Source organism: Plectropomus leopardus, chromosome 3 (genome assembly GCF_026936395.1).
Source record: "Plectropomus leopardus strain MGB_pleo_1.0 chromosome 3, ASM2693639v1, whole genome shotgun sequence".
NCBI classification, from domain to species: Eukaryota; Metazoa; Chordata; class Actinopteri; order Perciformes; family Serranidae; genus Plectropomus; species Plectropomus leopardus.
In genome coordinates this window covers 31,180,292-31,192,558 of record NC_142178.1, presented here as the reverse complement: position 1 = coordinate 31,192,558, position 12,267 = coordinate 31,180,292, and the positions used below count along the sequence as shown (strand labels likewise).

The following is a 12,267-nucleotide window of genomic DNA, read 5'->3' as shown; positions in this document are numbered from 1 at the left end:
AAATTGCTGTAGATATATTGTAAGAGTTTTGTGTAATTCCTTTCATGGTCAATAATGTAAGCAAACGTGGTGTCAACATAAAGTACACATACACCCACAATTGCCTAATGCTGATGACAGTGCACTTTATCAAAAATGTGTCATTTCTAGGATTAAATTAATCTGTAAGCATACTTTAAAAACTATTTTAAAATAAACTTGAATAAAAAACTGAAACTAAAACCCATAGAATTAAAAAATAAATACAATGAAATATTAACATAAAATAAAAGTGGGTGTTAATTTTGTCAAACAAACAAAAAAGAAAACAACACAAAATGACATTTTTTGTAGGAAAGTGCTTCCCAAACTTTTTTTGTTATTCTTTGGAAGCAAAAATAAAAGAGTGAGGAAAAAAAACAACACCCTATCTGCCTCCTGGAGACATAGGTCCACCTACATTGATTGAACAACCAATTTTTATTGAGCAAAATAATAAACAGAGTTGAGTAGAATTTTGAAACACTACAAAAACACTACCTGCATGCTTCATATTAGTTTTTGTAGTGCAAATGAAAAGTCAAGATGTGAAAAGATGAAAAAGTGTTCATTAGTGAGAATCATATGTTATTTTTTCCCTTGTTCACCGTTTTCCCTCTGATCAAGCGTGCCCCTCCTGCAATTGCTCTAATCTCTGGGTCCTCAGCGGGGGTCTGCGACCCCTAGGGGGTCCTCAGAGTTGCTGCAGGGGGGCTGCCAAATAATTGTTTGATAAAGATTCTTTTCTTTTTTCCCTCACATTTAAAATATCTCTGAAAATACACCTTAGCATGAACATATGTTTTTCTTTTTCAACAACTTTTCTTTGTGAAAGTGGATTTTTCTCCCTCACCTACCTGAAAACAAATACCGGTTAAGACAGCAGCCTGAAGCTGATATGGCCCTCTGCCTGACAACTTCCATCCACCCAGTTTAATATGCAACTCACTTTCACTCACAAAATATGTCAAAAGAGGTCTCTGCTCCGTCTTTGTTTCAGCTAAGGGGCCATTGAAGTCCCCTGTTCTAATGCATTTAGTTTGATAATATTGAAATGGCTCACAGAGATTTTCATTCAGTACTCTAATATTAATTACCTCTGAGCTTGTGAGAGGCAGACGTTTACAGCAGGGATACTCAACTCACTTTGCCACGGGGCCACTTTTGCAAAATGACAGGAAGCCAGGGGCCAGCTGCAGCAGAACTGAAAGATCAGATGTAGGCAGAGACATTTCTTGGATTTGAGGGCATTTAGACTTAAGCCCAAACCTCTGTCAGGGGTCCTGGGAATCCACCTGCATCTGGCATCCTATTGCGGGCCAAATTTGGGGCACTGGCCATAGGTTAAGTGTCACTGGTTTACAGTTTGACGCATTCTGACACTGGCCACCAGGTCACCTGCTTGTATTTCCTCATGAATGTGAAGCAGACTGTCCAGTGTGAATCCTTTCCTTGTTTGAAACCATATTTCTAATGTCGTGTTATAATCAGCCAGTTTGTAAAGGATGCATCACTGTAACTCCAGCACCATTTACAGAATGACGTACAACCATATCGATCTCCTATATCTAAGGAGAGACTAGCGAGAGATTCATTTCCATTCAGATAGCCCACCTTTCAGAACTGGTTCATATAAGAATAGATACATATTTAGAAAATGCATTTTGCAGCTCTAAAGGCACTTTGACTTTATAAACCCCCTCCCTCCTCCTCCTGCCTTCCTTGCTGTCCTCTATCTGTCACCCCATCCATCACATTGCTATTCATCCCTCTCTCCCTGCAGTCCTCTTGGGCTTTCAACACCTTGTCACCCGATTCAGTGTGTGTGTCTGACTGTGTGTGAGTGTGTGTGCATTTAAAATGCAGGTGTGATTTGTGATTTTCTGTCTATAAGCGTACTGGCCTCTGTGGGTGTGATTTCGTGTCTTGAAGGGACAGTACAGCAGCACACGATGTGTGTTTGTCCTCTTGAGACTAAAATACACCATATGGACATAGAATCTTGTGTGTGTGTGTGTGTGTGTGTGTGTGTGTGTGTGTGTGTGTGTGTGTGTGTGTGTGTGTGTGTGTGTGTGTGTGTGAGAAAGACAGAGGGAGAAACCATCAAACACGGCTGCTGTGTTTTCTTTGTAGTTTGTCTTGTAGCTCCACTAATGATGTGGATGAGACGATGTGTTACATTTGGATATATCGTGCCCGTACAGTGAGTGCTGACGTCTGGCAGTGATTTCATTGTTTCTTGTTCTGTGTTTTTATCTTTTGACAAGGAAGACCAGCTACTTCCTTATTTACTGAATGTCTCATATTCCGATTTAAGTTTTATCTCCGTATTTATCTTTGGATAAAAATGGCAGTGAAGCAGCTTTCTTCTCTTTTTACTGATTTACATTTGTTCACTGGTTTATTCATTCATTCATTCACATTTGTTTGGTTCAGGTAAGTTATAGTAACCAAGGACTTTTAAAACATCCCTAATTTTGATGGATGATTTGTGGCATTTTCGTTTAAGGTAGCAGAGGCCGGACGTTTTACCGTTTCTTTTGAAGAACAGCAGCACCTCTTTTAAAGCCAGTTACTTTTGTAATAAGGAAGCAAACTGAGCTTTGTTGTTATTTAATTTTTATTATGGAACATCAAAAATGTTGTTTTCTACTTTGATCTTATGTTTATATAGCTGCATCAATTCAAAGGGAGTGCTGATTCTTATTTACACAATCATTTTTGTGTTTTGTCCTTGAGTGTAACAGCATGGATTATTTTGTTTGAAACCTAACTTAATGTTTATGTTGGAACAGAAAATATTTTGAGGAGCAGTGCCATTTTCTGACATAATATAACGCAACAAAATAACATCATATTATCACAAAAGTCTGACAATATGGCTCATTATTAAAACATTGTCTTCTTGATTAAGCATAGAATTTGACTTATGTTTGGCAACATGCGCTTTTAAAATCCCAACAAACTCAATATTTTGTTTGTGTGTGGTATGAAAACTATCAGGTTGGCGTGAATTTTGCACAACAGCTAATGCCAGAATGTGGATATTTTACCACATTCATTGTGGGAAAGAAAGAAACCGACGCATAAAAAAAACGACAGAGAAAGGAACAGAGAAACTGGATTTTTTCAAAGATTAGAAAAATAATGCATGCATAGAGGAAATACAATAAGGGGTGAAAAGAGACACACTACTGGTTTGTGTAGAGGATCGTCCACACCTTTACACACAGACACAAACAGACACTCACACCTGGTGTTGTGTGATCTGTGAGCATTGAATAGTGAGCACTGCTGAACAACTCCGATAAGACTGGATGAAAGAGAGAGAGAGAGAAAGAGAGAGAGTGTGTGTGTGTGTGTGTGTGTGTGTGTGTGTGTGTGTGTGTGGAAGGCTTTCAGGGGCAGAGGGTCTGCGTCCACATACATGCATTGTGAGGATGTTTTGCAGTGTGTGTGTGTGTGTGTGTGATTTTTATTCAAGTGTTTTTGAAGCCTGTGTTTGTCATGTGTATTCATACAGCAGTGTGTGTGCAGAGAGAGAGACTGGGGGAGTGCAAGTGTGTAAGCTGCCCCGTAGAGCGCTGCACTCTGTTATTCAGACACTAAGCAGCTCAGCCACAGTCAGGGTCCTTTAGTGCTTTGCTCTAGAGAACATGAGAAAGTGTCGCTTTTTTCCAGGACAGCAAATCGAAATTGCTGAAGTTTATACAACTTTACTTATTTATTTATTTTTTAACATTGTCATGATATAAGTTTTATGTCAACCAGTTAAAATAAAGCAACCTGAAACAGTTTTAAAAGATTATGAATGATTACACTTAATAAGGTGAGCAAAATAATAATAAAAAAAAAATAAAATAAAATACAACCTTCACTTCAGCAGTGGATCTTTACTTTCCTTACATCCAGTGACTTTTTTATGAATTAAGTGCAAAAATAAAATCACCTTTTTAAACAGAAAGAAAACTGCATATAACTAGCTTAATAGTACTCCTGTTCCCCCAGTTATGTTTCAGTGTAATATCCAAGAAATCAACGAAAATACAACCCCCACTTTTGCAGTGAATCTTTACTTGCCTTACATCTGATAACTCTTTTATGAATTAAATGCAAAAATAAAGTCACTTTTCAAAGTAATCTGTAAGAAATCTTCAAATAACTGACTCAAAAGCACAACTGTTCCCCCCAGTAATTTTTTGATGTAATATCCAGAAAAATCAAAGAAAATACAGCCTTCACTTTAGCTGTGAATGTTTACTATCCTACATCTAATGACTCTTTTTATGAATTAAACACAAAAAAATCTAAGTAGTCTATAAGAAATCTGGAAAGAAAAGAAAAAAAAGACTCAATAGTACACCTGTTCCCCCTAATAATGCTTTAATGTAATTCCCTCACCCTGCTGAAGTAACTGACAGATATGCAGAGACTGTGCCATTTAATATTAAAGGTCAGCCTTAGCTTCATCAGAGCCAGTTTTCTTCTCCTGCCTTAACTAGTTCAGACTGTCACAGTGTGAGCACGTGTGTGTTCAAGAGTGACGTTTTAGCTCACTCAACAACAGGTTTATTTTTGGATGTCTGCGGTTTTTTCTGAATATGACTGAATTAGATGTTCCTGCAGGTGGGAATCTAGTACTGTCTTAAAATGCAATGGCTCCCTATCTTTTTTCTCTCTTTTTTTGTTGCTCATGACTCCTGATACAAAGCAACATCTATTTGTGACCCCTTGTCACAAGCTGCATGTCTTAAAGTGCATGTCTTTCTTTTTTTATTTGACTATTTCATTCACAACTGACCTGAGATGTAACCTAGGTAACAGAATATTTTGTCTTTCAACTCCATAATCAAATGTTGGCAAGCTCTTTTGTTCCAAAGGGATTGATACTGTTTTTACAAATTTAAAGGATGACTTCATTAAGAGTCATCAGGATATCAGAAAAGAAATTAGTTGACTCAGCCTGCCGCCTGAAAGTTGGAAGATTTCACTCATAAGTCATAGACCCTGTCGACTGAGATTCTTCAAATTGCGCAGTTTTTTTGTTGGACTTGGTCAGTGGGCAGTGTACTACTGGGGACGTTTTGGCCAGAAATGACAGAAGAGCCATCCACTGGTACTGACTGAAAGAAAAGGGATTTCAAACCTGAAAGTTTTGTACATCTGTCCGTGGCTATGAGGAACCATCTCTTTAAAAATTGCACAAATGTATTCCACTGAGCGGCTGAAGGTCATTTTTCATACTGATTTCCAACAACCTACAGTCATTATTCAACTTACTTCATACATTATGCATGCTGTGTGCATGTGTGTCACTTATTATTTGACTGCCATTAACCCTTGTTTACTCTGTGTGCATATGTGGCAGTCAGCATGTATGACTAAAAACCCATTTATCAATTAGATCCATTATTAAAGAGGAAAGTGTTGTTGATGTCATCATGGTTATGCATGTGCACGAGTGTGTTTTTGTGTCAACAGTTAGCTTTTTTGGGCACTGTTGGTTGTGTTTGTTTGACCACACCTGAAGGTTTTGCAGCACAGTTGGCTTCAGTCCGCCCTTATCAGCAGCTGTTCAGCCGATTCACCTTGTTGAATCAGCAGCCGAAGCAGTCAGTGACAGAGAGCAGTCAGTCTAACGAATCAGTCATTTCAACATGTTGGTGCATCCTTTATTTATTTTTCTCCTCTGCATCTTCTTTTCTTCTTTCACAAGCAGAAATGTGCTAAAAACACATTTTCTCAATTCTTTATCAAGCATGAGGTGGCTGAACCAATTCACAGTGGCATTGCACTGGTTAGCAGATTTGTTTTGTCTTTCTGTAATGTGTTTTTTATTATAAATACAGTGTGTTTAACCCTTTATAACCTGAGCAAATTGGCTTGATTTCATTCAAATACATGGAATGGTAGCAATAAGCAATTTAACAAGAAACAACTCAAAAAAATAGCACAAAATAACTTTTAAAAAAGTTACAAAAAATTACTTGAAATTACCTAAAAAAGAAGAAAAAAAGAAAAACGAAATGAAAAAGAAATGAAAAAGTATGAGAGCAAAAATAGAAAACTACCTATTTTAAATTAAAATGATAGATAGATAGATAGATAGATAGATAGATAGATAGATAGATAATATTGTTATTAATATATATTCTTTCTGTAACTGTTTCTGCTGGTTAACCTTGTTACAACATTTGTTTTCTGTAGTCTAGATTGTTCAGTTTATCTTTTTTATAATGATTCTTTCTCTTTCTGTCTCTCTAATTTTCAGGTCATTTCTTTTAAATTTGCGGGACATTTTATGCCAAGTTTCTGATTGTTTTTTCTCCCCATGTTTTTAAAAAAGAAAGCAAACAAATTGCGCACATTTTGAAAGGTGTAAATGCTTTTGAAAGGCGTCTGAACACAGCACAAGAAAACTGATGTCGATCCAGGTTTCAATGGGTTAAGTTAGACTTTGAAGATATAAACGAAATCAGTTTGACCTTGTTGGTACAGGTCTTCAAGGTCAGATCAGTGTGCCTGGGCCCCTAGCGGGTGTGTGGTAAGAAAGTAAGAATTCAGGTTTTGAAATTGAGAGTTTTGAGATCAAGGTCAATGTACTCATTTACACGCATGCTCATGCACACACACATACACACACATCTAGAAAACTGTGTGAGAAAGCCCCACTGCTGTCTCTTTTAACACAGCAGGAAAATTCGATTTTCTTTTCTCTTTATACTACTTTCTCTCTCTGTCTTTCTTTCTCTCTCTCTCTCTCTCTCTCTCTCTCTCCCTCACTCCCTCCCTTTTTCATTTCCCTGCATCACCACACATGCACACATACTTTTTTTCCAGTCAGGCAAATAGTTGGTTGCCTGTGTAGACCACAGCACAGCATGGGTGGAACCCTGCTGGCTTGCCCTCTGTTGATCAATCAACACCTACTAATGGAGAGAGAGATGAAAGAGGGAGAGAGGGAGAAGAGATAGAGAGGAAGGAGAGGGATATAGAGATCGCCTGACGGGAAGGGAACCAACTGATATGGGATTTAGGGGCCGATAGCGATGTGTCATGCTGAGTTTGAAGAACTTGCAAATTGTAGGGTGTATCCCCAGTTTGCTATACATCCATGTAAAGAGCAGAATATAGAGTCGGTCGATAGAGAGATGCATGGATGTAGTGTAATGTGGGCTAGTTTCCAAGATGGCAGCAGAGTTTTAATAATTCAGCTCACCGCAGGAGGTTCCTCTTTGATGTCTCACTTTGAAGAACGAGTGCATCCCTCTCTTTTCCTCTGTACATCTTCTCACCACTCATTCACATTAACCCCCTCACAAGTTGGCCAACACACCCCCCTTCCTCCTCCTCTCACCTCACATTGTCTCTCCTCTTTGTTAGCCACATAATTAGTGAATTATTAATTGCAGCAGTAGTAGTTGTACTCCATTTGAAAAGAAAAATTGCAGTGTTATAATTTATTCATCTATCTTCATAACCATGCAAAACAACAACGCAGTAAAGAGTCGATCAACATGCTATAATAATAGTGTTACATTCAGGCTGGTTCACCCTGCAGATGCAGAAACCTTGGCCCCCAGTTACAGGTCAAATGTCCCCCCTGTCATTTATTCTTCAGCATATATCAAAGACTGCATAAGATGATGGGTGTGGCCCCTGTGATGTTACCTACTGGTTTGTGGACTCCCCGTTTTGAAGTCTTGAATTCAGCACTTTGGCCGCCACCATCTTGAAGTTTTGGAGCCATAAATTACTATATTTGTTTGTTTGAGGCTAACTACTATAAAATGTGTTGTGAGTTATCTTTAGAATGAATATGTTCAGTTTACATCTGTGCCGTTATACGCACTTGTGTATAACCACCCTGCACTGAAGGTCGGACAGACCAGATGCTGTGAAGATGTAGCTTTTCCTTCGGTCAACATTATTATTATTTCTTGAGATTGTTTTGGGAGGGTTTTTTGCCTTCATTTGATAGGACAGGTGTAGCGTGCAAGAGGGAGAGGGAGGGGATGACATACAGCAAAGGGCCACAGGAACCCGTGGCCACTGCAGTAAGGACACAGCCTTTGTACATGGGGTGACTGCTCTACCAGATGAGGTACTGGGTGCCTCCAGTAATCATTATTTATTGTAATTTTTAACTAATCCTGGAAATCTCTGTTGAAAAATACACTTGATGGGACAAACAGTTACTTTAGGTGCCACCAAAAGATGTCGCTAAACTACTTAATTTGTTTTTTATTCACACTTCAATACAGCATATGACAGTTAACAGTAGTCTTGGTTTAAGTTTTAGTTTAGTCAATTTACAACAAAATATATAATAAGTAAATACTGAGAAACTATACATTCTACCAGGTTTAGCTGCTTTTTATCTTAATACAATTTAAAAGTTTTATGGTCATTAAACTCATCATTTCCATTTCTTTTTTTCTTTTCATTTCTCAAATGTGAATCACACAAACACACACACACACACAAAGCAGCAGCCTTCAAAGATTAAAGGGATGCTTTATGTTCCTCTGGGAGCCTCATGGTGAGAGAGAGAGGGAGAAACTGTCATGTGTTTCAACACAAACATACCCACAACGATGTGTGCATGCTGTACTGTATATGTTCAGTACACGCGCGTGCACACACATACACGCAGGCTGGGGTTATATGGTGCCAGGGTGCATAAAACACCAGAGGGGGCGTATACATGCACACACAAACACACACTTTCCTCCTTGTCAGTGTGTTGAGTGAATTTCCCCATTTCAAGTTTGTGGTTGTATCTGACACTCCTCACCATCCTTTGGGGATGAGGGTTTGGTGGGGAAAACAGTGCTGTTGTAAACATCAATGCACTGTGACCTTGCAGTGAAAAAACAGTTTATGGTGAAGAGCAACACAGTGTCTTAAAAATTCATTAAAAATTTGCATAAATCCTGACATTCCTCCACTATGAGTTTGATTAGATGACAAATGGAAATTATATTTTTTTATCCATTTGTCATGTGAAAAGTTAATCTTAAAGTTAAGTGGAGTCAAGTAAAGCATTCAGTATTGAACACAACTTGGTTTGATCATTAACCTGAGCTCACCATAGAAATGCTTTAGATGAAGGCAGATGTGGACACACATCTACCACACTCATCACAACACCCACTTTCAATTGCATCATATAGTCCAATTGACAAACAAGGATAATATGACATCATTGAGAAAGAGACGATCACGGGGCCAGATCGGAGTTTTAGTAAAAGGACAATAGCTGTGCCATATTTGGAATGACAGCTGTGTTAATAAAATCTCACCTCAGTCGTCCCCAGAGGTCTCAATCACCACACAGACATTAATGCAAAGTAAAAATTAGTCTGGATGCATTTTCTCTCTGCTGCCCTTCAGTGCTCTTTATATCTCATCGCCATGTCCTCTCTCCAACAGGTATACTGTACAAGGGCAACGGTGAGAACATTTTCATTTCCCAGCAGCCCCCTGTCATCAGCAGCATCATGGGTAAGTACAGACGTAAAACATAATTGACTTCACTGAGCCTGCTCGTTTGTGATCGGTTTTGATCATGCCATTGCATGTCGGATAGTAATGTTTCTGGATATGCTACAGTGGTTTAAGTGTGAGAGATGGAAGAACCTTAGGGAACCCAGAAAAGAAACATCTTCTGTTTCTATTTGCCAGTTGCTCTTTAGCAACTACACAACTGTCTGAATGAAGGGAAACATTTGGAAAAACTGGTTTGGCTAGAAAATGTATGTATGGTTCCCACAGAAGTCCTGAGAGGCAAGTTTAGTTATTTATTTATTCATTTATTTATTTATTGGAGGGCAATGTTTGTAAGTTTAATTCCTACATACAACATCTTGTCTCCCACATGTGGGATGTTATTTCCTATGTATGTAGGAGATTAACATGTAGGCTTAATTAGGATATTTTGAGAGTAAGGAAACCAGGCAGAACAAAGAGCTTAGTGCACGTTACAAAGGACCTTGAGAGGTTCTCACTAACTTCTTGGAAGTGCCTCCACAGAGAATCAAACCTTTGGTCTTTCTGCTGGTCGATAGTGCATCTGTCCAACGTTTTTAAGTTTTTGTGACTTAAGGTTGTTAAACAAATGCTTGGCCCCCAATAGTGAATATGTTAACATGCAATCTAATGTTCCACTATTATTCCAAATATGAAAATGTTCTGAATTTGATACGAGGCATGTACCATATACCATTTTCTGATTAAGACATTTGGGACAGCTGGTGTTTTTCAGGTTTTAGAAGCACATGGCCTATCTAGCACAGGGAGCTCTATGCCTTATCATGGAAGCGTTCACAAACCAGCTAGCCAACTGTTTAAGAAAAGCCCAGATTTCAGATCGGAAATTTCAATCTTCCATATTTTGATGTAATAAACAGCATTTAAGGACACGTTTATCAAAGTATGCACGGCTGCATGTAAGCTGAAATATTAGTGGAATATTCATTTTTATTTGCCATGTAAAAAGATTAGGAAGGATACTGTGGTGTTTTTGTGCATGTAAAGATTATCATTACTCTACAACCTGGCCGGATAAAATTAGTATGAAGTAAGCTCTAAGCTGGTGAGTCTGTTTTGTGGAAAGAGCAGAAATCAAATGGTGCTATTAGTAATAATTGTTTCGCCGTCTTATCCCAGGAAACGGACGTCGCCGCAGCATCTCCTGCCCCAGCTGTAATGGGCAGGCAGAGGGCAACAAGCTGCTGGCGCCCCTGGCTTTGGCCTGCGGAGCAGATGGCAGCATCTTCGTTGGAGACTTCAACTACATCAGGAGGATCTTCCCCTCTGGGAATGTTACCAGTGTCATGGAGCTGAGGTAAGAGGAGAGTGAGGGAGGATGGCTGCTGTTGCCAGATCGGGATCTGAATCTAATCCAAAAAATACATCTTCTAGTGTCACGGAGAAAAAGGTCTCACTCCGAGAGCTCATGATCCATTTAACCGAAAAGCTTTGCCAAAGCCATTTCATCCATGTGCCTCAGGGTCACTGCAAATGCAAGAATGTTGGTGGATTTGAGTTAAACAAAATGTGACCTAAAATATTTGTAAAAATGAACTGATTGACTTGAGAGTTCTTGTTTTTTAATTAAAAAGCATCTGAATTCAGCTCTCTGCCTAAGCTTTCTGGGCATCTTTTCTTCCTGCACTCAACTGTTCAACTCTACATCGTTGGTCTTGGATGACTTTGAAAAGTGCTTGAAAACATAAAAGCAAAGAGGGATAGATGCATGGCCAGATTGGACTCTTTGCCGCTACAGTAATTAACATTCGAGTACTTACTCTTTAGCCAAAGTGCTAAAAGATAAAAGATCACTGGTTTAGTGCTCTGAATTTAGAAACATGCTTCTGGCACACTCTGGAGTGCTCATTTCTCAAAAACTCTTAGTCTAATAGCCAACTAAAATCTTTTTCCTTTTGACTTCTGTGGAGCACGATTCAGATTCTAAATTTGACTGCAACTTCCAACTGTTGCTTTATTGTTTTCTGGTCAATTTCTTTTTCTGGTGATATTTGTCTTAATATCTATCAGAGAGCAATCTGTCTACTAACTCTTGTTTCTTCTGTTTTCTTTCCTTTGCTTGCACTCTTATAAAGAAACAAAGATTTCAGACATAGGTAAGAGTGACTAATCCTTTTCAACCTTCAGCCTACTTTTAATTTCTCTGTCCATTTATGCTGCTTATGCACCAGACTCTGCATATTTCTTCTGTCCTTGTCTCTTCCTTTTCTAAATATAAAACAAAGGCTGTTGATCGTTCCTGGCAGCTTTCAGACCTGAGTACACTGATGTCCTTAGCTCAAGCTGACAGGCCATCTAGGAGACACCGAGCTGGATCACGCTGTTAGCAGGCTAATTTTGCATGTATAATTTCTTCCTGAATCGTGTGACGCTTTAAAGCTGCAGGTTGTATCGTGTAGGGAAGAGGGAACTGTCAGGTAGGTCAGATAAACATATCGTTAGCAAAAATGATAATTAAGGTTTATAACAACTTAAGTCTCTGTAATTCTTAAGTCTCTTTTGTTGTTTTGGCCATTATTTCTATCCGTCATGATTGAATTTTACTCACCAGAGTAAAATGATCTGGACATATTTAATTATCTATTGACATTAATTAGTAATGTTGCAATATTTAATTCAATTTTATTTATAGAGCCCATTATCACATATCATGATTTGCCTCAGAGGGCTTTACAGCATATGACATCCCTCTGTCCT

The 12,267-nt window shown here is 38.6% G+C and overlaps 1 protein-coding gene across 8 annotated transcripts in view; it reads left to right on the top strand.

Moving 5' to 3' along the window:
* Positions 1-12,267, top strand: part of tenm3 (teneurin transmembrane protein 3) — a 496,888-nt gene that overhangs the window by 425,238 nt on the left and 59,383 nt on the right. For 5 of the 8 annotated variants that reach the window (XM_088073250.1, XM_088073247.1, XM_088073268.1 and 2 more), the window contains 3 exons: positions 9,454-9,525; positions 10,690-10,867; positions 11,646-11,666. In XM_088073250.1, coding sequence (XP_087929376.1) covers positions 9,454-9,525; positions 10,690-10,867; positions 11,646-11,666 — 271 coding nt within the window. The remainder of the gene's footprint in view (positions 1-9,453; positions 9,526-10,689; positions 10,868-11,645; positions 11,667-12,267) is intronic. The other 3 variants (XM_088073283.1, XM_042484305.2, XM_088073256.1) reach the window with 1 other exon arrangement.